Genomic DNA, 25,308 nt, shown 5'->3' with positions numbered 1-25,308 from the left:
AATGGTCATTTGAAATGAATGATTCAAAATAATTAAACATAAAAATATTACTAAAAAAAGATACTAGCATTTTCAGAAAGAAAAAAAAGTAAAACTCGGGCTTTTATAAGTAGTATAGATACAGATATATGTACATATCCTCGTAATTTCAGTTGTAATTGCAAAAGTTAATATAACTCACCTGAACTTTCATCCGATTGCAAAAACTGATTTTGTATCTATTCTGTCGGCAAAAATGTCCAAAAACCTATTCCTTTCTTGACTATTTAATTGCAGATTTCTGTATAATTTATCATGCATGCGAGCAAAAATGTTAAGATTAATTCTAAATCCTTTTCTTTTATATGGATCCTTTGAGTAACAAAAAGGCCGCAAAATTGCAAAATTGTCCTGGGCAATTAACCTTTGTTTAGTACCCTACCTTATATTTAAGTGTCAACCAATTCGATGACTCAGCAAAACCGCCCGAGTTGGATCCGCTTCAGTTAAAACGTCCATTGACTCATTCTTAACTTCAACCGTTGCTTCTCAACAAACCCCAACGGTCCGGAATTCCAAAACTCCAACTCCCTCTCCCCTCCCCACCTTATGATGCTGCAGCTACTAACATCATGACTACTGCAGGAGCCACACCATTCAACCTTCTATTCTTCTACTATTCCATCTGCTGCTGCTGCTGCTGCTGCTTATTCTTTGTTTTGCATGATGGCAAAGGGCGGCACGAGCCGGCCGGCCTGCGCCGCATGCAAGCACCAGCGCCGCAAGTGCACGGCAGACTGCCCGCTCGCGCTGTACTTCCCGGCCGACCAGCCGAAGCAGTTCCAGAACGCGCACCGGCTGTTCGGGGTGAGCAACATCCTCCGCATCCTCAAGGATCTCGACCCCGTCCAGAAGTCCGAGGCCATGAAGTCCATCCTGTATGAGGCCAACGTCCGCGAGTACTTGCCCGACATCGGCTGTGCCGGCCTCATTGTCGACCTCCAGGTTAAGATCTGCCAGCTGCGGGCCGAAATCGAAAGGATCAATAGCCAGATCGCCATGTATCAGAGCGATCAGCATCAGTACTACCACTCCTCCACCCACCTCCAGCTCGCCCCCTCCTCATCGACGTCGCAGTCTCCCCTACCTCCTGCAATTGATAATTTAAACGTGCGGATCTCCCACGCTGATTTACCAAACTATGACGACAACAATGAAATGAAATTTGCCGATCCTATGTGGGCAAATCAAATGTACACGAATAACATAACTGACGGATACTTGGACAACACTGCAACAGGAGTTCAGCAACCGTTCGAAGCTGTGACCGATACAATTGAGCAACAATATGACGAGATATCACCATATTTTGATACCATAGATGAAGAAAAAGCTTATGAATCAAGGCAAGACCAATTTCACACGCACACATCAGTTTGTACACATGTATATATACCAAATCGCAATGACTCAAAAACTTTTTTTATGTTTTTTTTGTTAGCCGTGGTTCGTACACATGTATATATAGCGAATCGCAATGACTCAAAACTTTTTGTATGTTTTTTTTGTTAGCTGTGGTTCATCCACGGAACTGGTGCAACCGATGATGCAGAAGCAATATCATGGCGTACAGAACGATCTAAAAAGTGCGGCAGCTTATCTCAAGCTCACCAGCCTCACCAACTGACGAGAAAGTGGAGACTGGAGTTCTTTCCATTCTTTTTCCGGTATTTTTTTTATTTCATTTTTGATTCGTTTTGCACATAAAATTCGTCGTTGTATCAAATAATGGAGGCCATGAGCAACTATCTTAAATGGGTGGCTCAAAATGCCACTCTTGTTTTTTACATGTATTGATGAGCATTATGTGCTTTACTGTCGAATATTCATATTTCATACCACCACCACTGCTGAGCGCAATTGGTCGGTACATTTTTCCTGCCTCGGCATATGTACAAGCATCTTCAGAGAAAATAAAAGAAAAGAACAAACGCTCATTTCTTTCTCATTTATAGATTCAACAGTTACTCCTTTTTTTTAAGAACCAATTATGTCCAGGTTCTATATTAAGACAGAGGGAGGCATGGAGAACTAAAATAAAAGGTATGTGCAAACAGATTCATTTCAATTTATGCATGAGTAATGCTATGCTATGCTATGCTTAGAACATATGGATATAGAATGTTTTAATTGGACTATTGATGCAATTCATGAAAAAGATAGTATAATTTCTTAATAGAATGATAATTAATATAATCAAAGAGAAATCATTGAAACCTGTCACATTAGCATGAGTAAATTGTTAGTACAGCAATTTTTAAGGAGGCAAGACATTTTCCTTGCACACATTTTCTTCACTAGGGAGTAGAAATAACAAAATTTTGCCACATAGATCTAAACTTTTTATTACTATAGAGTTGTAGCACAAGGGTCACAGTTATTAGTACTCTAGCAAAAAAATTTCACATTGCATAGCAATTCTCTTAAAGATGTTTATTTAAGTTGCTATTGTCTTCTAAGTTCAAGAAACATCTAATTTTGATTTTCTTTTGAAGTATCTTTCCACATCTGCTTTCAAAATTTATTTATGCGGACAAATAATACTGTATTTACAATTTGACATGTTAAATCACTACATTGTCTAATTTTAATTGACTATTTGTAGTTTGAATCAAAAGGAAATACTAAAAGACTAAATTGTTCACACAAATACAAGATGTGATGAAAGGAGAAAAAAAAAAAGAAGTGATCACACAAGATAATTTACAAACATATCAGAAACTTCAGTACTCCAAATCTCATATCCAATATAGAAGTTGAAATCACAACATCTAACATAAAGCACAATTTAAAGAAAATAATAAATCAAAAGTATAATATCCTTGTTGGTCCTGCATAAAGAACTTCGAGGGGACCACATATCATAAGAAACTTCAACCATGTTTAGAAGTAACTCACCAGGATTGCCATGCGAGATACGTGCCTAACTGCGCCTTTTGCCAGAGAAAAGGCATGGGTCTAGGCCACGAGGGCGCTTCACCTAACAGCCTTAGGAAACCATGCCTATGCATGCAGGCATGCGTCTTTTCAAACATTGATTCCTGCAATGGAGCATGAAACTCTCTTAACTATCAACCATAGCTAAGACTCCCCATCCAACAAGAAGAGACAAGAAGATCCACAATTAAGCTAACATTTTATTCGTCCCAGAGCTAACAAAAAAGCGGCAGCTTCAAACGAAATATTATAATTTGAATAGAATAGAATTTAAAGGAGAACAATGCAAAAGGAGGGGCACAAAGCCCCGTTGACGAAACTCATGAATCAATTTCCTATCAAGATAAAATTCTAAAAATTAATCCTAAATGGAAGAAGATACAAGTAAGAGCTAAACAAAGAGCCGTCATACAATGACTACGAACATGAGTAGAGAGAAATAGTTTCTACACATTTGGAAGTAGAGGATTGCATTGTAAAACAAGAAAATGGCAAACTTATATAATCTTTTGGCATTATCATATAAGAGGGGATGAGGCCTTAATTTCTTTGGCAAGAGTAAAAGCAGTCATATGCAGTAAATATTTCAACTGAAAGCCCGTGTACCTGTACGAAGAGATAAGAGTTCAAGATATAATTATATAGTCTGACAGAAGCATAAGGAATAATCAATGAAGAGAACTAAATTTCTATTTTAACTGTCCTTCAAACTTGAAAATTCGGGAACAAGACTCCAAAGCACAGGGACAATGAAAGAATATTGAATCTTAAGGCGAGAATCAAGAAATTAGTGAGAGTTATGCAAAGGCCCATATAATGTGGCAAACCAGATTTAGGAGGAAAAGATTCAAAGAACCAAAAAAATGCAGAAACCAACAGTTAGCACAAATTTGAAACGAGTTATAGCCAATGAACACTAAGAGAAAGATAACAGGAAATAGATTTACAAGAAAAGCCAAGAAGAATCTGCTAACAGGGCCGATCTGATATATCCTTATTTGACATTTCATCAATATCTAAATTCTTTTATCTCTTATGTNATTTCAAACAGAACAAACATAAGAGAAAGATAACAGGAAATAGATTTACAAGAAAAGCCAAGAAGAATCTGCTAACAGGGCCGATCTGATATATCGTTTTGGGACATTTCATCAATATCTAAATTCTTTTATCTCTTATGTTTGTTCTGTTTGAAATTGTATTATTATTATTTACTAGCAAGCAAACACGTGCAAATGCACAGGATTATAAGAATTTTTTTATTTTTAAAGGAGACGTCCAAAAATAGATTTATAAATAAAACAATAAAACAAAGAAGCAAAAGAAACATAAAATGTCCCAAAACTATATTAAATGTTATAATATAAGATATAAAAAGTCAATTATCATGTATTGACCATAAAATGATGACACTTATGTATAAACTAAACTTCATGGTCCTAACGCATTCAGTAGAAAAGGTATTGTAAGTCTCTTTGAGGCCCTAGCAGATCTATGAAAGTCGAAGGGCATGCGACGATCATGCCCCACCGTAGGCATAGTTTCTGGTCATCCCAAGCGAAGCCCTCCGGAGAAGCCCTCCCGCAAAGCCTTGCCACGAAGCTTTCTCCAGCATTGTGGGAGATATAGGAAATAGGTGCTGGAGGTGTGGGAGATGGGTGAAGGAGAAAAGAAGCAAGAGAAGATGTGAAGAAAAGGATGCAACAATAAAAAGTTGGGTGGGTTTTAATAGAGGAAGAATATGACTGTTAGGGCTTTTTGGGAGGGCATATTTGTACTACACTCCTAACTGTTGGGACTTTTTGGAGGTCTAAATTTGCAATGACAAAATTGTCATATCACTTACCAATTGTTAAAAAGTAAAAAGCGGACTAACTACAACAAACCAAAGAGGCGAATATGAACGTGCCAAAACTTTTGGAAGAACAAATCTAATCACTTAAACCTCATAGGAATTTATCTGCTATTTGATATCTTTACAGAGGCGCATATGAAATTAACCGTAAAGTTTACTCTAAAAGAAAATATAAATATAATGATTAAGGTTGTATCTGTTTCATCTGTTTCATTTACTCAAGATGTTCATATTGTGTGGTAGATAGAGAATACAATCAAATGTTTGGGAACACATACCATATTTAAACTTCAAGTCATTTCTTTGGAATAAAGATAAATCATCACATAGGTGAAATACACTATCTTAACAAATCATAGAAACCAAAACATTCCAAGGGGCGAAAATCAAATTCCTAAGTTGCGGTGATATGAGAAAATCTTCATAGTAAATAGGTTATCACCGGAAAACTTATTAGGATATCCAAATAGGGCCTTAATTTCAATAGGGGATAATGCATTTTACTCTAGTACTTTAGGGGATAGTAGGGATATTGACGCAGGACTGTTGAGGGAGTTTAGGGGTTTTTGAGAATTGCTTAAAAAAATTACGAATCGAGCGATTCCTAGAAACCAAGCTAAAAGAAATAAACAACAAATCCAAAAATTCAAAAGCTTAAACAAGAGATTGGTTAGGGAAAGATCACACCTTTGAGTTTCCGTAGAGTCAGATCCATTGTACGCACGGGGGCGAATCGGCTTAACTTCTTTCGATCGTCGGATCTTAGCTGCTTTGTTAGAACTTCTAAAATGGTGGAAAAGATAATCCATGGACTTGCTGTCTGGCCGAACACTCTGATCGACGCTTTCGAGAAGGCAAAGAAAATTCACAAGGAATTCAAATAACTCAATTCTCATTAACCAAAAGCAAGCCTTACAATAGGGTCTTGACCTTTATTTATAGAATATAGGTTAAAACGATTAAGAATACAACTAGGAATCCTAAATTGAAAATTACACAAATTCTCATAGGAGAATTCAGAACAGAGTTGTAAAAAGGAATAGAATTATAATCTACAACTTCCAAATCAACTAAAACTTTCAAATAAAAATCCTAATCTAAAAAAACTTTCAAAATCAATCCACCGAATGAATTTGAATTAGACTCGGATTCAAGTCAAGCTTCTTGCACCGGTCCATCATCCAACCAAGTATTCTGAATACGGTTCCGACGACAAGTATAAATTTAGAAAGGACCTGGATCCCAATCAACTGTCCCCAGCTTGGAAAATTCGGCTCTGACAAATTGCGACTAATGTATTCTTCATAAAGTTTCGGGTCGATCCTCCGAAGTTCCTTTTGTGTAAGACATGTTGCATCCTCATGAGGCCTATACAACCATTTGACAAAAAATTTCATCTTGATCGTGGACACGATACAGTTATCAAGTATCGCTTCAATTGCATCTTTCTTTTTCAGCAAAGGAGGGCTAGAAAGACAAGGTGAAGGGGGAATAGAACTATCAAATGAAGAAAATTTTGAGTCATGTATATCTTCATGGTAGGATGTTAGGTCTTCAATATTGAAAGTTGAGCTAATCCCTATGTCGGGTTGCAATTCCAACAAATAGGCATTAAAACCGATTTTCTTTAGAATTTTAAACCGACCTATTCGTCATGCATGCAATTTCTTATCGACTGCTTGTGGAAGCCTCTCAGGTCTAATTCTCCCCATAACCATATTTCCTTATTTAAATTCTTTGTTTCTTTGGTGTTCATCAGCAGATTTTTTGTAAGTTTCATTGTTAAGAATTACTCGCCTTCGAATTTCATTATGCAATTCTCATATATGTGTCTGCATGTTCATTGCTTCGGTAACCTATAAGTAAAGGTGCTAAATCAATAGATTTTCATGGATTGTATTCAGTAACAACTTCAAAAGGACTCATGCCAGTTATTCGGTTATTGTATGCAAATTCTGCTATAGGAAGAATATGGTCCCGGTTACTAGTGTTTTCGCCAACTAAGCACCTTAATAAATCACCTAAACTTTGATTGATGACTTAAGTTTGTCCGTTCGTTTAGGGGTAGTGCGCAGATGAAAATTGGAAATTTGTTTTTATTATCATCCAAAGAGTTTTTCAAAAATAATTAACAACTCGTATGTCTCTATCGGTAACCATTGTTTTGGGCACTCCATGCAACCTTACAATCTCAAGAAAGAACAAATGGGCAACGTGAGGGACATTAGATGTTTTCCTACAAGGAATAAAATGTACTATTTTAGAAAACCTATCAACAACAACCATAATCAAATCGTGCTTCCTTATGGTCTTGGGGAAACCTAAAACAAAGTCCATACTAAGGTCTTGCCATGGTGAATGTGGTACAGGTAAGGGTGTATATAATCCGGTATTTTGCCGCTTGCCTTTAGCTCGTTGACACGTCCCACACTTCGCGATTATTCTTGCAACATCCCGTTTCAAGCTAGGCCAGTAAAACCTATCCTCTACCATTAGCTATGGTCTTGTCCCTTCTAAACCCTTCTAAAGTGGCCAACTAATCTTCCCGCATGTAGTTCCAATACAATGAAATCTCATAGTGACCAGTAGGGTATGCATAATTGACATCCCCAAAAAAGATATTGATCGTGTAGGACTTAATCATTATTAGTGGTCGTATCCTCCAAAAAATGTAGCGTAAATTTCACCAAAGTCGGGGAACTGGGATATTCTTCCTTGACTTTCTTAAAGCCTATATTGTTCACACCTATCGGCTACATACTGCCATTACCCTGCTTAGTACGTCTGTGAGTTTATTTTCTACACTAGCATGATGTTTGAGAACGAAGGTGTATTCTTGAAGGAACTCTATCCATTTGGCATGTCGGGATCTTAACTTCTCTGGTGAATTTGGGTACCTATGGGCCTTATGGTAAAAAAAAAAGAATAAATTCTCTAGGCAAAAGATAGTACCTCCAATGTCTAAGTGCTTGAACTACAACATATAATTCTATCATAGGCAGAATACTTTTTTTTGCTGCATTCAACTTCTCACTAAAATAAGCTACAGGATGGCCTTCTTGGCTTGACACTCCACCTATGCCTATACCTGATGTATCACATGCAACCTCAAACACTTTTTCAAAATTAAGTAATCTTAGAATTGGAGTTTCACTCATTCATTCTTAATTTCTTTAGCTTTCATAGCCAATTGGGAGGTTGCTAAACCATGAAAACTTCTAGCTTCCTGAATATTTGAAGGTTCCTGCCAATCCTTAATTGTTCTCACTTTCTCAGGGTCTGCAAACACTTCCTCAGAGGATACAACGAATCCCAAAAAAATGACTTGTGATTACATAAAGATGCACCTTTTCATGTGAGCATACAATTTCTCTTTACCCAATCCCTAAAAAACTTGTCGAACATGCACTAAGTGCTCATGCTCTTTCTTGCTATATATCAAGATATCATCAAAGTACACAACTAAAAATTTTCTAATAAAAGGCCCAAAAGTTTGATTCATGACCCTCATAAATGTACTATGAGCATTGAACAATCCAAAAGGCATTACTAACCACTCATAGAAATCCTATTTTGCCTTAAAAGCAGTTATCTGTTGGTCTCACGATTAATTCTTATTTGGTGGTAACTGCATCTCAAATCAATTTTCGTAAAAATAGTAGCATATCATCTAGTCAAGGAATGAGAATCAATACTTAATGGAAGTTTTGTTTATGGCTCTATTGTCTGCACCCATACGCTATGTCCCATCTATTTTGGGTGTTTAGAGTGTGGGAACCGCACATAGATTCAGTGGGTATTTGGCCTAGCTTCTGAAAAGTGATCTTCGACCCAAAAGTGATGTTCGACTCAATAGAACGTTTGGCAACCTCATTTTCAAAATCTGATTCTGATTTTTGACTCAAACTTTCTTTTATTTTGATGTTTAGATTCAAATTTTAAATTTATATCTAAATTTTAAATTTTAAATTTATATTTGAAGTTTTAAATTTCAAGTTTAACTTTAAATTTCAAATTTCAGAATTTAAAATTTAAAATTTAGATATTAAATTTCAAAACTCAAATTTTAAATTTAAGATAAAATTTTAAAATTGAAATTTTAAATTTTAAAAATTATAAGTTTTGATTTTCAAAGTTCAAATTTCACATTTTAAAATTCAAAATTTACAATTTTAAATTATTGAATTTTAATTTTAAATTTTAAATTGTTACTTTTAAATTTTAAATTTCAAATTTTAAATTTCAAATTTAGATTTTATATTTGAAATTGAAAATTTAAATTTTAAATTTATGTTTTAAATTAAAATTTAAAATTTTAAAATTTTGTGCAAATTTACAATTTAAAATTTTAGTTCAAATTTAAATTTAAATTCTAAATTTTTAAAAATAAAATTTAGTAAAAAAATATTATATGCCAACATTAAAAATTTTTTGCAAAACAACGTTTCAAATTACTTCAGAAAAATCAATTTCTATCTAAACTCAGCCAAACTCTCTATAGTTGTTAGCGAAAATCAATTTTTCAAACCAAAATCAATTCTGCAGAAATCACTTTTCTAGAATTTAGGGCAAACCAACCCTCATACTCTCGAATAAATCCCATTCTAGCTAGTTCGTCGACTTGTTGTTTCAACTCAACATGTTCTTTTAGGTTCATCCTATAGTAGGATAGATTTGGCAATGATGCTTCGGGGACTGAGTCTATAGCAAACTGAATGTCTCTAACGGTGGAAGCTCGTGTTAAATCACTAAATTCAATTGGAAAGTCTTTAAGAATTGAGGGTATATCTCAGGTGTGTCATGGGTCTCGAAAACTTATCTCGTGACTAGCGCATACACACTCCCGCCATTGCTTCTCTACAAACTTTTTTCTTATCCAAAAATGTAGAGAGGTTTTGTGACGCCCCACTTCCTATGGGAGTCACCTATCTTAGAACTACTCTAGTTCTAACACGCTTAAACCTCTTAACCTCTTCGGCTTATCCATCGCCCAAAATGCTATTGCCAGGTTAAGAGGTTTAGCCCTATTATATCTAATATAGAAGATTATTCAAAATCCTAAGAATGTTATATTCCTCCCTCCGTTAAGCCTTGACGTCCTCGCCAGGCTCAAATACACTCAACAAGCACCAGGCGATGTAAGACTCGTCTCGCTAGCCTTAACTGACCTTGTGTGAAGTCGCGGTCCACCCACAATGGTCGTCAATCGGGAAGCCACGCTCTACCTACTGCATGACCTTAGCTCAACCAAGACTCATTTTACACTTCAAGCTGGTGATTGGCTCTAATACTAACTGTGGTGCCTGGCTTCCAAAGGGGGTCACCCATCATCTTAACTTCTTGGGCCTAACCACCGCCCAAAATGCTATAACTGGTTAAGAGGTTTAGCCTATTATATATCTAACATATAGGATTATTTCAAATCCTAGAGGTGTTATAGGTTTGGTGGTTTCAACTTTAGGTGCACTAGAACTTGATTCTAGGGCTCCTATAGTTGTTCGTGATGAATTCTTTGAGGTTCTAAGAGAGGTCGGCTTGCTGGAATTTAGGACGGCCTTCTCTTTGTGAACGAAGTAATAAGTGTTTGGCTCACCGTTATAAGTTTCTTTATTTAGTGGTGTGTGCGCTTTAGACCTTTCACCGGTTTGTGGTGTTCCTTGGACATTATCCTCGTTTTAGACTCAATCTCTAACTTGTGGATTTTCTAAAGTAGTTTTCGAGTTTTAAGGTCTTTAAACTTCAACAATTAGATTTTGGAAGTTGGTATGAAGTGTTTCAAATTTGCTTATTTTCTTCAAAAGTTGGTTTAGTATTAGGGTATATGAGTCATCTATGGATTCATTCCTAAATTTGGTTCCTGATTGGGTCGTCATGATGAAACCTAGGCTCTAATACCAAATCTAATGCAGGACGGTCTAGGGAGTTCATGGGTTTTAAGAATTGCCTAAAAAAATACGGATCGAGTGATTCCTAGAAATCAAGCCAAAAAAAAAAAACAACAAATCCGAAAATTCGAAAACTTAAATAAGAGATTGGTTAGGGAAAAATCACACCTTTTAAGTTTCCGCGAGATTGGATCCATTGTACGCACGCAGGTGAGTTAGTTTAACTTCTTTTGATCATCGGATTTTAGCCAATTCGTTAGAACTTCTAAAATAGTGGAAAAGATAATCCACGAGACTCGCTCCCGAGCCGAATTCACTTTAACGACGCTTTCGCGAAGGTAAGAAAAATTCAGGAATTCAAATAACTCGATTCTCATTAACCAAAAGGATATTTTACAATAGGGTCTTGACCCTTATTTATAGAATATAGGTCAAAACAATTAACAATACGACTAGGAATCATAAAAAAGTAAATTAAATAAATTCTCAAAGCAGAATTCAAACAGAGTTGTAAAAAGGAATAGAACTATAATCTAAAACTTCCAAATAAATTAGAAATTTCAAATAAAAATCCTAATCTAATAAAACTTTCTAAATCAATCCACTAAAGCTGACTCAAACTCAAATTCAAGTCAGGCTTCTAGCACCGATCCATCATCCAACTAAATATTCCGAATACGGTTCCGACAAGTATAAGTCCGAAAAGAACCTGTCACGCCCCGAGTCCCGCGAATTGGACCCGTTGGGGCACATACAACAGACTTGCCAAACGCGCTAGGTTCCCCCTATCCGTACGAAGTGGAATATACACCAACCTGTACAAATCTATACCTATACATTAATCCCCAAAAGAAATGCCACGTGGCTGTATTTCCTTTACTTTTGGGCTTCACATTGCAAAACCAATCCTTTGCCTTCCTTCTATCCATAACGTCTAATTAATGGTTCACCCACCTTAATCCAACCCTTCGCCTTTCCTCCGCACATAACGTCTAATTAATGGTCCATCCACCTTAACCCAATCATTCGCCTTCCCTCCGCACATAATGTCTAATTAATGGTCCACCTACCTTAACCCTAATCTAAACCGTAAATCGTAGAAATCCACACAAAAGCCCCCTTCTCTCCTTCTGTGCTTTCTCTTCTCCCTCCATGGGCTTCGAGGCCAAGATCGAGCACGTGTTGTGGACAGAGAATGAGTTTGCATGCTGCATTGCCGAGCTTGGCGCTACCATCTCCATCAAATCAAGCCTTCCTCCAAATTTCAGGAGTTCTTTTAAAAGATCTATATATTCTTTATGTTGTAGCATCGAAATTTCTTAGGTAGCTTTTTTCAGTTTTTTCAACTTCTTTTTATTTGCATGGCATTCGAACTGATATGTTTGTTGTGTTGAAGGTTTATTACTTTTTCTTTTTCTATCCTTTGTTTCTTTATATTTTCTTTTGAAAGTAAAATTCTGTTTTAAATTTGCTGTATTAGGTTGTGTTAGGTTATATATCCTTTTGTATTTTAAAAATTTATTATATAACTTTTCATATGCTTACTCTTTTTCTACTTTCATGACTTTTTTTGTTAACTGATGTAAGGATATTTACAAAATTAGATTGATATATGATCTAAAAAAGTCTTCATTTTCTTGAAGGGATAAGTATCATAGCTTATATAGAAAATGAAGGGATAAATATATAGCTTATACAAAAAAAGTTTAACCCTTTGATTGTTTTGATTTATAAAATGTTAATTTTTATTTAATTTTTTATCTAAATCTCTCCCAAATAGGTTGACATACTTATTATCTTCTATGAGCATTTTGTTACTAATCGGTTTCAACAGATTAATATACTTTTTTAAGAGTCCAATATATTTGGACTACTTTGATGTTTAAAATAATAGCAAACTTTTGATACATTAGTTAAATATTAAATTTATTTTAGTAGCATCTACCCGCCGCAACGCGCGAGTTACTACACTAGTCATACATGATAGTGCAAGAACATAAGAGTAATTAAAGCTTCTAAATTAAAAGTTATTACAATTTAACTTAAGCTATTACAAGTTAACTTCTAAGTTACAACTATTACAACTTAACCTCTTTAAGGTTTACATTACTTAAACCCAACCTATTACAAATCCATTGTTCATACACAATGGGGTACTTTCTAGACTAACTAACCACAGTCTATCTAATTCGTGATGCAATTGCCACAATCACGCACCTCATCGGCGATGCAAAGCCCTAAAAAATATCAACCACAATCAGGTGAGAACTTGGAAACAAGTCCCCAATGGATGCAACCGCCGAAAGCGGCGCTCTACACCCATTCGGTCCAAAGGAGGCATTAGTTGATAACAATAATAACTAAAACAGCTTTTTTTACAATAGATTTGCAATAAATTGAAATACAACTACAATGCCTCAATATATGTACAATATGCACAATGGTTTGTTATGTCATTAACCTACATTCATCTCATTTCATCTCTTAACTTTAACAAACTTATTAGTTTGGTTTTAATTTTTATTACACACTTCATGAAGAGTCGAAGATGATCGGACTTCTCTCCAATTGGCAGGAACTTGGAGTCGAGGGTGATCGGCACTCCAAGAACTACATAAGGAGTTGAGGGTGATCAGCATCTCCCAATGCAACATAGGGAGTCCAGGGTAATTGACACTCAACACAACAAAGGGAGTCGAAGGCGATCAACACTTCTAATTTGACACATCCGAAAGGTCTCCACATGTCCCACATTTATACCCTATAAGTTCTCATGACTTCTAAGAATAACCACAAGGTTTATTACTGTGTTCTCTTGTTCTCTAGTTTCAAATGTTGCCTAGAGTTCATATAAATTCATGCATTAGGTTCCAACCCAAATTCAATGCCACCGTTTCCACACTCTAGGTTCCATCTTTAGGCTAGATGCCACACATACTTAGCCTATATTCCAAGGTTCACATGATTTTTTACACATGCATGTCACACATGTACTTTTTATCATACAAAGGGCTCAAAACTCAATTTTTTCCTAGGTCAAATGTTCATACATCATCTTGACCCACTAGATCACTTATCATGCAACAAAATATATTTTAGTTTGCTTATTACTCATAATACATGCATCTAATCAAAGAAACTTAGAGAAAGATCAAATCCTTTTTAGTGATATTCTCCATCTTCTTCTAGATCTATTCTAAGGGATGATCCTTGATCTCCTTAGAATACCAAGAGAATCATTAAAAAAAAAATTCAAACCAAGTGAGAACCCTCAAATCTCACATTTGAGAAAACTCCTTGGGGGTCGTTTGGTTCGGGGATAAGGGGTGGGATAACCCCTTATCCCTCCCTTTATACTCAAACGCTATTTTTTATACCCGAGAACTACTACCTGGAATAAGCTAGTATAACTCGGTATAAATCTGGAATTGTTGTTCCAGCCTTATCCTCGGAACAACCGAGAACAAGATTAATTAAACTCTAATTAATAATTTCAAATCATTAATTAATCTAATTAATATATTTAAATTATTAATTAATCTATTAATATAAAATTATAATCTCTGGATAACCTGCTAAAGGTGGGAACAGTTGTTGGGAACAGCTGTTCTCACCCCTATTTTTATTTTTAAATTTTAAAATTTAAAATTTAAAATTTTAATATTTATAATATATAATTTCAAAATTAAAGTTTATAATTTTAAATTTTAAATTTTAAATTTTAAATTTTTTAAATTTAAATTTGATCTTAAATTTAAAGTTTGAGATTTCAAATTTTAAATTTTGAAATTTTCAAATTTGAAATTTTAAATTTTAATTTTGAAATTTTAATTTTGAAATTTTAAATTTTAAATTTTAAATTTCAAAATAGAAATATAAAATTTAAAAATTTAAATTCAAATACAATAATATAGGTAATATCATTATTTTTTATTTATAACTGTCCACTATTTTTTTTATTCTATCTTATCTATCCAAATGCTATTTTTTTTATTCCCAGGAACAACCAAATTTTTATCCAAACGTAAATTAGTCTAGTTCTTGCTTATATATAAACTTATACATATCCTTGGAATAGCCAGTTCTTACTTATACCCGAACCAAACGATACCCAAAAGAAACACTAAATCATCAAGTCACCTCTTCTCTTCCTAGCAAGAGAAACATGCGTGAAGTGTACTTCTTCTCCCTTCTAGAGCTGATAGAAGGGCAAAAGAGCATACCCTCTTAGGTTCTACTTATAAAAATTATTATAGTACAAGAGATAAATCTACTATAGTAACAATGCATACTACAGTAATAATACAACTAGGATTACATACCATATAATCCTACTCTATATATCAGACTATATAATCCTACTCTAAATATATCGTAATATACAGTATTCTAACATAGCATAAGATACTAAATATGCCGTAACATCCCCCCGCAAGTTAAGCATCTAGTGGTCGGATGCGAAGATAGAGCCGCAACATCGAAAAACGAGAAGGCGACAAAGGCTTAGTGAAAATATCACCAAGTTGCTTATCGAAAGAGATGTGAACCAAGTCCAAATCACCAGACTGGATTTTTTCTTGTAAGAATTGATGGTCAAGCTCAATACGCTTCGTCCGAGCATGGAGAACAGGATTAGCCGCAAGAAAAGTTGTGCTGAGATTATCACAATAGATGCTGATGGAGCGCCATAAGAAAACACCAAGGTCACGGAGTAAACGTCGGATCCAAACCGTCTCAGCAGGCGTGTATGCCACAGCTCAGTACTCCGCTTCAGAATTGGAGCGAGAAATGTTAGGCTGTTTCTTAGTGGACTAGGAGATAAGAATGGGCTCGAGAAAAATGCAACACATAGAAATAGAGCGACGTGTATCAGGACAACCAACCCAATCAACATCGCGAAAAGCTACAAGAGAAGGTTTGACACAGTGAGAGAGAGGAATGCCATAAGACAGAGTCCCTCGGATATACCATAGAATATGCTTGACGGCTTGCATATGAGGTTTACAAGGTGTCTGCAAATACTGAGCAACAGAGTTGACAGCATACGAGATATTTGGTCTTGTGAAGATGAGATACTTGAGAGCACCAACAAGCTGACAATAGACATAGGGATCGTCAAGAGTGTCCCTCATGAGAAAAGAGGCGAGAGAGCTTACAGAGAGAGGACTAGAGATGGTCATACTATCAAGAAAGTCATGACGCTAAAGTAGTTGATGCACATATTTTTGCTGAGTAAGATGAAGACCAGAAGAAGACCGAGTAACCTCTATGCCCAAGAAATAATGGAGCGGCCCGAGATCCTTCATAGTAAATTCACGTTGTAAGGTGACAAATGAAAGCCTCCAAAAGAGAGGAGCTGCCGGTGATAATAATATTATCAACATATAAAAGAAGAACGAGAGTGTCAGAAGAGGAATGATAAACAAACATCGAGAAATCAGCGATACTGCCGACAAAACCAATTTCAGAAAGAAAAAAAGTGAACCGCTAAAACCAAGCCCAAGGTGCCTGTTTAAGACCATATTGCTTTGCAAAGACGACAAACGTGATGAGGAAGAGAAGGGTCCACAAAGCTAGGTGGTTGTCTCATATAAACTTCTTCAGAGAGAGTTCCATGAAAAAATGCATTTTTCACATCAAATTGTCGAAAAGATCATCTAGAGAAGAGAACCATTGAAAAAATAGTACGAATAATGGTTGCTTTGACAATGGAAAAAAAGTATCATCAAAATCAATACCTCGTTGTTGTTTGTAATCCTGATCAACAAGCTGAGCCTTGAGACATTCGAGAGTGGATGCCTTCTGCTTCACTTTGTATACTCACTTACAGCCAATAGGATTAACAGAAGGAGGAGGAACAAGGTTCCAAGTAGCATTAATCAGTATGGCATCAAATTCTTCAGCCATGACAGCACGCCAACCTGCATCCTGAAAGCCTCATGAAAAGAGGTAGGCTCGGTAGAAAAAGTAGAATAGAAAGAATCAAGTAGACCATGTGGAATCCTTAGTCATGGAGCGAGTGAGCATAGAATGTGTTCGGGTAGGCAGTGGAGGCACAGAAGATGAAGGAAATGATACAGTAGCAGGCTGAGGAGGTGGATGATCAGAGATAGAAAGTGGCACATCAGTAGCGGATAGGGAAAGAGCAGCAGGCCGGCTAGTGTGGCGTCTGGTATAGGCCCGGAGTTCAGGTGGACCAACAATAGCGGCAGCATTCTCATGACCAACCTATGAAGCATCAAAATTCAAGCTGGAAGGAAAAGTTGATAAGTGCTCAGACGATGAAACTGGTGTGCGTGAACCATCGTCAGGAAGAGGACGTGTGAAGGAGAAGCCGATATCGCATCAAGAGTGGAAGGGCTCTCACCCAATAAAGGCGGATTAGAAAAAAAATTTTGAAACATTTGCAAGTTGGAAAGAGAGAAGAAGGAAGAAAAAAATTTAGAAAAATAAGAGTAAGAAAAAACATGTTCAATAAACATAACATAGCGAGAAATAAAGACTTTGCCGGTGCTTGGATATAGACAGCGAAATCCTTTATGTTTGTTAGAAAGTCTCAAGAAGATACAAGAAAGTGACCGGGGAGTTGCAATGTCCTGTACATCGGGATAAATCAAACATACAAAAATCTAACAAGTTGCAAGTCAGGGGAAGCACAACCATCCAGAATGTCATATGGCGATCGTCCTTTCAAAACAATAAGAGAAAGAATTCTACTCACAAGAAAAAATGACAGTTTGAATGGCCTCAGCCCAAAACCAAGAAGGTAAGTAAGCTTAAAATAATAGGCTTCTAACAACGTCAGATAAGTTCCTATGCTTCCTCTCAGCAAGACCATTTTGTTGAGTATAAAGACAAGAAAATCTGTGAATAATGTCATTTTGTGAACAAAGAGTAGAAAACTTCTCATTTACAAATTCAGTGCCATTGTCGGACTAGAAAATTTTGATCGAGCTATGGACTATGTTTTCAACCATTATTTTAAACTCGAAAAATTTGTCAAAAACTGTGTTTAGATTTTAAAAGATAAAGCCAAGAGAACCGAGAGTAATCATTAATAAAAATAACATAATACTTATAGCCAGAAAGTAAGGGAACAGGTGATTGCCATACATTCGAATGAACAATATGAAAGGAAAAAAGCAGATTGAGATTCTGAATCATTAAACAAAAGTTTAACATGTTTTTCCACATTACGAGCATAGCAAACAGATAATTTTTAGGCAAAATCTGAGACAATTTTATTATTTCTAAGAAATGTGAAAGAACAGAAAAACTAGAATGACCTAACCATCTATGACAAATATCACTATTAACCCTAGATGCAACCAGTTTTAGCGGTTGCTTATTTCCGACACTTGCAACTTTAGAAGAGAGTGGATAGAGTGATGTTCGCGAACTAGGGCATCGAAGAAGCTCCATTCCGGTTTCCTTGTCCTTCACAAAAAAACCAGAGAAGTTAAACTCAAAAGGAGAATTATTATCATGACAGAACTGGCGTACGGAAAGTAAATTTTTCTTAATAGAAAGAACAACAAAATGTTTTTAAGGGCAAAGAATTTAGAGGAATGCAACTGAATTTCACCTGTCTGAGTAATATCAAGTAAATTTTCATTACCAATAAGAATTTTTTCATACCCTCTATACAGTTTAGATTTTTTAGATTTTAGAAGTTGAGAGAATACCAGAGGCTGCAGTCATGTGATTAGATGCTCCGATGTCCGGATACCACACACTTCATCATCAGGTTGATGAAGGTTCATAGCAGCAAAGGTTTGAGGAACATCATCTGCAACAAAGAAATGATTGAAGCGTTGTCTGCACTGAAGAGCATAATGATTAAACTTGCCGCAGATTTGATATTGTGTGCCAGATTTCGGACTGTAAGGTTGATGATTCGGAGTGTAGGATTGTTGAGAATTGTTAGGTTGAAGATATGAATAGATTCCAGGAGATCCACGACTAGGATATAAGTTGTGTCTACCGCGCTGTCCTCGACCACCGCGATATCTGCCTCCACGACCTTCTCAATTTCCGCATCTACGATTTGCATAAAGAGCTTCACCGTCAATAGTGTGAGTGACAGGTGATGTCGTCGAACTAGTTCGATGATGAACTTCTGTTTCCTCTTGCATTAGGAGTGGACGAAGTTGTTCAAAAATGGGCTTATTTCGGTGTGTATTAAGGGCACTGACAAAGCCTCCATATTCTTGCGGTAACTCGAGAAGAACGGTCATGACCAAGTTATGGTCAGACTCAGTTTCACCGATCGCTTGTAAAGCATCACTAATTGATTTAATCTTTTACATGTAATTGCTCATGTTCATTGAACATTTCTTAATACTTCACAATTCAAACTTTAGAGGGAAAACCGTGGAAGCAGTTTTATCAAAAAAATATGCCTCAATAATTTTCCAAGTATCATATGCAGTTCTAAGAGAATTAGAAACAACCATCTGTAATATGCTAAGAAAAAAGAAGACATTAATCCACGAGAGTATAACGGTGTCTTCTCTTTTCCAATTTAGATATTCCAGTTTTATAATTGTTTTCTTATCATAAGTATCAATAGTCTGAGGCGGTATAGTACAAGTTTCGTCCACATGCAAAGTAACACCAAAACTCTCCAAAATGTTAAGAAACACTTGTTTCCACACCAGATATGTGAAATCCGTGAGTTCAAGTAGTATGAGAGTTTTGATGTTAACCACAGATATATGAAATCCGTGAGTTCAAGTGGTATGAGTTTTTTTTTTTTTTTTTTTTTTTTACTTATCTTCGGATAAATTTTATATATTTTTAATTTAGTTACACTGTAAACACTTTTCATTTTTTTTGAGAGATGTGGTATAAGAGTTTTGATGTTAACCACTGGTAGGTTTGAAGAAAAAGACATGTTACCGCCAAGAGAAAAATCCACCACGAGAGTGGAAGAGAGACAAACTCGACGAGTAGAAGAAAATAGACCAAGTATTCACATATCCAAAAGAAAGAGGAAAAGTGAGTCAGAGTTGAACCCAGCTAGACCAGAGATGAACCGAGCCGAGCGGCACCAGGCAGACAAGGATGAACCGACAATACCTGAGATTAACCAGGCGACACCAGCAAGCGGCACGAACAAGGCAAGAAGAAACTAGCGGCACCACGGATGGATCATACAACACCAGATAGGCAAGGTAAGTCCGAGTGGCACCAAGGATAATCCGGGCAACACCAGCAAGACAAGAGAGAACCAGCAGCAGCAGGGATGCACCGAGCGGCACCAATCAAGGCAACGCACCAGAGATGAGCAGAGCGCCACCAACATAGCAAGGAGAGACCGGTGGCAGCCACAAGAATAAAAATACCACGAAGAAAAACACCTATGGAGAAGGTGTGATTTGTGGTGGAATGTGGTTATGGATCAATATCCCCGAATTAGGATTTTTGCCTCTGATACCATGATAGAAGGGCAAAAGAGCATACTCTCTTGGGTTCTATTGATAAAATTATATAGTACAAGAAATAAGTCTACTATAGTAACAACGCCTACTTACTAACAATACAACTAGGATTACATACCATATAATCCTATTCTCTATATCATACCATATAATCCTAATCTAAATATGTCGTGATATACAGTATCCCAACATAGCATAAGATACTAAATATGTCGTAACAAAAGCTTCCTCTTGAAGCCCTTGATTTTCCCTAAGCCTCCAACCAAGTGGATTTCTAAGATCCAACAATGGAAAATTAGGCCACCGTTTGTTCTAGAGAGAGGAGGAAGAGAGGGTGAAAGGAGGAAATAGAGGAGATTAGAATTTTGGCTGTGAAATGGGTATGTATAGAGGTGCTATAATAGCACATAAACCCCCCAACAATTTTTTATTTGCATATAAATAACCCACAGCCTTTACACCAGGTTTCAGGCGCCCGAACCTTCCGAAGCTGTGCCCAGTCCGCAGCCCGGACGCCGGCCCAGTTCGCCCAAAACTTGTTTCGGGCACCCGCAAATGAGATTGGGCGTCCGAATGTGCTATTACGTCGCGTGACTGTGTTCTCAGGTTGAGCGTCCGAATGGTATATCGGGCACCTGCAAGAGATCGTTTGAAAGGTGTTCCGAGTGCCCACAGAGGAATTCGGACTCCGAATGCTATATTCCTGGTGTTCCGAGTGCCCGCAGAGGAATTCGGACTCCAAATGCTTTATTCCTGTGCGCCCCGAGCTCTCGGGTTGGGAGTTCAAAAGATGGTCTGGACGCCATCTTTGAGGTTTTGAAATATTTCTGGGCGCCCGAATCCATTTTCCGAACATCCAAAAAGTCTGAAATTCAGACTTTGCTTCCTTCGGAATTCCATTTCGATCCAAAGTGATTTCAATTTGATGCAAACTCAGTCTAGACTCCTCCAAACCCATTTTAATCAATGTCTAGCATGACTCACTCCGCACTTTGTCAATTTAGCCAAAATTCAGTACATTACAGGACTCGGGATCATATATTTACCACTATCCCCACTCTGCCTACGTGTCGGAAATAGGGTCAGATTCTTAGCATTGATATATATAAGCTCTGCTTTCATGCACGAGATAAAGCAAGAACAAATAACTCCTTGATCACCAAAAAGCACACGTATGCAAGCGTATAAAAACACACCCCTATAGAATAGATTGAATAATAAGCTTGATAAAGAATAGAACAACAACTGGCTATGAAGCGAACAACTATGGCAGACAGCCTATATCATATAGCATTATCAGGGCGTCAATAGACAGTAGTCAGCAGACAACATGTTATATGTCCAACAAAACAAATTTGTCAACAGAGCAGCAAAACAACTAAAATGCAATGTCCGAAAAGAAAGGAGCACTTCATTCTTGGAGATAAACATGAAAAATATAACAGTACGAGGAAACAGCAGGCCTTGAAAGCAATAGTATATAAGATCCTTTAATAGACAAAAGAAGGGAAAAAAAGAAAGCTGGTAGGAGATGCGTACCAGCAGGCCTCGAGAACATTGATGACGAGCATCTGTCGAAACTCTGAGCAAGCTCAAGTTAAAGAACTACATGGCAAGTTGGCAATATATTACAGAGAATTGGATCATTCACCCACCTTAGCATACGCACAGATTTGCAAATTCCTTCATATTAGAAGCTAAAATCTGAATATTCGAACCGACTTTTGCAACATGTTCCCCTCAGATATAAGTAACATACAAACAATAATGACTTCATCGATTAACCGTAGACGGTGGATTAACTATCGTCTAACATTTTGGGCAGGCATAATACAACACAGCGATCTTTGAATACCATAACCAAGAATTTGAATGCACACGCGCTAAACTATGGTGCGAAACCATACCAACTGTACTGCATTTTTGCTAACAGAAAAGAGGCATTTCCAGCATCAAAGAGAACAGCATGTTAGAAATGACCATCATTAACACGCCGCCTACATAAGGTTCAAATCACATCGGCAGAATTTTGGTTCTTGATCAATGTAGATCCATGAATCCTTCATCAGAGTTTAAATTCTGAATGACCACAACAAAGCCAAAACAATATGCTTCCCACCTTCTCTGTGACTGCCGATTGCTAACTATTCATCTACATACCGTCATAAAGCCGTTAAGCATGCAAGAACTGCAACCTTGACAGTATGCTCAAATCCTGGCAGCATTTGTTTATATAGAGTGCCTCGACTTGTCAGCCTATTTTGGTCAACATTTCAAAACAATATTAAAATTCAGAAAGGCATAATAAAATGGATGATGCCTTCATTATGAAACATTTAGTTATAATTTCTCCCTCAGCTGCCAAAAGTTTTCTTTCAGCTTAATTGAAGTTAGCAAAGATTTCAGACTCATCGTTGGCTCGCACGGCTTCTAAAACTCGTGAAATGACCGCACAAAGTTGCAGAAGTTAGCCTCACCATTTTTCTTCTTGGATAATTCTCGAGCAATTCTATAAAAAAACTCCTCTTCGAATTACTGGAAAGTTGGACCTTCGTTTGCTAAATGTTACTAATGTAGAAACTCATAGGAATTGCATAAATCAGCTTGCTCTGATTGCATCCATTCTAACTTTAGATGGAGATTCTCTGCTAAATATGTGTCCATTTGCATACCCACTATAGAAGCCAATACGATTGCCATCACAATCAAGGACACAAAATTGCATAATGGCAACCGAGTAGAACTCCTGATAGGCCATCCAAAGGCAAAAAGTTTCTGATTTCACTTTCTTGAGTTGATTGTGATCATCCATATCCGACAGACCGGGGTAAGATACCCATAACCCCTATTGGAATTTGATAGATACCAATGAGAAATGGATAGCTCAATGCAAAACAGTAGTAACGGAAAGGAATTCTCCTCACAGCTCCGGTTTTATGTATCTTAGATATGCTGAGTCACTCACAAATGTGGATATTTTTTGAAGGAGAATGATACCGACACCATCTTTCTTCGGCTAAGACCCTTTACTGGGAATCTCCTGTAGTTTACCGTGGATCCGCCTCAGCTCCTCGACCAGCTCCCTCGCATCCGGCCGGTCATCCTTATCAGCAGCCACACACCTAAACGCCAGCTCAGCGGCCGCCTCAATGCTCCGCATCACCGCCTGCTCCTCCGCCTCGCTCCTCCCATTCCCCACCAACGCTGGGTCCACCACCTGGCGCAGCTCCCCGACCTGAATCTTCCCCACCACCAAGTCCGCCAGCGCCGCCTCCCTCCGCTCCCTCCTCCCGTCCACCGCCCGCATGCCCGTCACCAGCTCCAGCAGCACCACGCCGAAGCTGTACACGTCGCTCTTCTCCGTGAGCCGGAAGGACCGGTGGTAGTCCGGGTCCAGGTAGCCGGGCGTGCCCTGCGGGCCGGTGCAGCACACGAGCTCTCTGGAGCCGTCGGTCGAGCACGCGTCAGGCACCGTGAGCAGGCGCGAGAGGCCGAAGTCGCCGAGCCGGACGCGCATGTCGGCCTCGATGAAAATGTTGGCGGAGGTGACGTCGCGGTGGACGACGGGGGGTTTTACGGCGAAGTGCAGGTATTCGACGGCGAGCGCGGTCTGGAGCGCGACGTCGACACGGAGGCTCCAACTGAGGGCGCTGCGGCGGCGGGGGGAGGCGTGGAGGTGGTCGGCGAGGGAGCCGTTGGGGACGTAGTCGTAAACGAGGAGGAGGGCGCGCGGGGAGGCGGAGTAGCCGTGGAGGCGGACGAGGTTGGGGTGGCGGAGCGAGGAGAGGATGAGGATTTCGTTGCAGAAGGACCGGATCGGGGCTGCGGCGGCGGGGGATTGGGGGTGGCGGTGGAGGCGCTTGACGGCGGCGAGGCGGCCGTCGCCGAGGTCGGCGAGGAAGACGGACCCGAAGCCGCCGTCGCCGATCTTGCGGCGCGCGTCGAAGCCGCCAGTCGCCGCGTGGAGCTGCTCGTAGGTGAAGACCGGCGGCTGATGGTGCAGGTGCAGGTGCCGCCTCAAGAACGACGCCGCCGGCTCGTCGCCAGCGTTCCAGCGGCGGCGGAGGGCGGCGGAGGCGCAGAACGAGAGCACGATACGAGGAGCGCGCGGCGAACAGCGCGGCGATAAATATAACGACGAACACGCATGACGCGCGGCGCCGAAGGAACCCCCAGAGCGGGGCCGCCGCCGCCGCCGCTCATGCGGCGGGCGGAGGAGGCAAAAAACAGTGAAAGGGCTTCCAGGCGGAGTCCGTTGAAAGCCCAGACGCCGCACAGGAGGCGCAGCTGCGGAAGTAAGCGTCCGAGTCGGCGTCCCCCAAACTCGACCGATCCCGTTCCTAACGAATCCGCAATGACCCGCACGACTATCAGTTCCAGACCGTCAGACGCGGCGGGATGGGACGGCAAGCTAGGGAGAGAGGCGCTGGGTCGGATACAGAGAACTTTTTGAAAGTCGGTGAGTTGCTATGATGAGAGATCGAGACGCGGCGCGGCAGGAGCGGAGGGCGAAGGCGCGCAGGAGTCGGAAGGGCGGAAGGAACGGGAGAATCGAAGAGGGAGACGGAGGAGGGAGAGGGGAGGGAGGAAGAGGAGAGGGAAGGTGGCAGGCAGCGGGAGAGAGAGAAGGGACGGAGTATGAGATGAGGAGAGTGGGGGAGAGCACCCGATGTGACAAGAGGTGCCTGCGGCGCAAAGGAAGTGAGAAGGGGAAGGAGGTGTGGTGGAGAGAGAAACGGAGGGCAGGGATCGGGTTGTCTTGCTCTGCTCTGCCGCTGCACCGCCGCCGCCGCAAACGAGACAGGAAGAGAAAGGAAATTATACTGAGTCAAGCATTTGATTTGGGCGTTTTGGAGCAAGAGAGAGGATGAAGAAGGAGGGAGGGGGTGACCAAGATCTCAGGACTCAGGAGAGGGTAATGGATCGGAGAGAAGAAGAAAGGAGATCGGGGAGCGCGAAGAGCGGAGGGACAGGTCCAGCGAATAATGTTTGTGTGGATGATATTATATTTATTTTTGTTTTTTTTTTTTTTTATTTGGCTTAACAATCCCCCTGCTTCACTTAAAGAGATGATAGAACTGGTAGAGTACTGTCGGGAAAGAGAACGTAAGGGGCCCTTGACTCGTAATTTGTAGTGCTGGTACATCAT

The 25,308-nt window shown here is 38.9% G+C and overlaps 2 protein-coding genes across 2 annotated transcripts; one reads left to right on the top strand and one right to left on the bottom strand.

Moving 5' to 3' along the window:
• LOC109715407 (LEAF RUST 10 DISEASE-RESISTANCE LOCUS RECEPTOR-LIKE PROTEIN KINASE-like 1.5) lies at positions 320–25,308 on the bottom strand. Its single transcript, XM_020240384.1, has 4 exons — positions 25,250–25,308; positions 21,699–24,499; positions 5,519–6,199; positions 320–3,080 (listed from the first exon to the last, which is right to left on the bottom strand). The coding sequence occupies exons 1-2, from the start codon at positions 25,306–25,308 to the stop codon at positions 23,176–23,178; spliced, it is 1,383 nt and encodes a 460-aa protein (XP_020095973.1). The 3' UTR covers positions 320–3,080; positions 5,519–6,199; positions 21,699–23,175.
• Positions 706–1,666, top strand: LOC109715409 (LOB domain-containing protein 4-like). The gene is made up of 2 exons (XM_020240388.1): positions 706–1,385; positions 1,552–1,666. The coding sequence occupies exons 1-2, from the start codon at positions 706–708 to the stop codon at positions 1,664–1,666; spliced, it is 795 nt and encodes a 264-aa protein (XP_020095977.1).

Source organism: Ananas comosus, linkage group 9 (genome assembly GCF_001540865.1).
Source record: "Ananas comosus cultivar F153 linkage group 9, ASM154086v1, whole genome shotgun sequence".
Taxonomy (NCBI): domain Eukaryota; kingdom Viridiplantae; phylum Streptophyta; class Magnoliopsida; order Poales; family Bromeliaceae; genus Ananas; species Ananas comosus.
The sequence above is the reverse complement of the archived record's forward strand: the minus strand, read 5'-3'. Positions and strand labels throughout refer to the sequence as shown.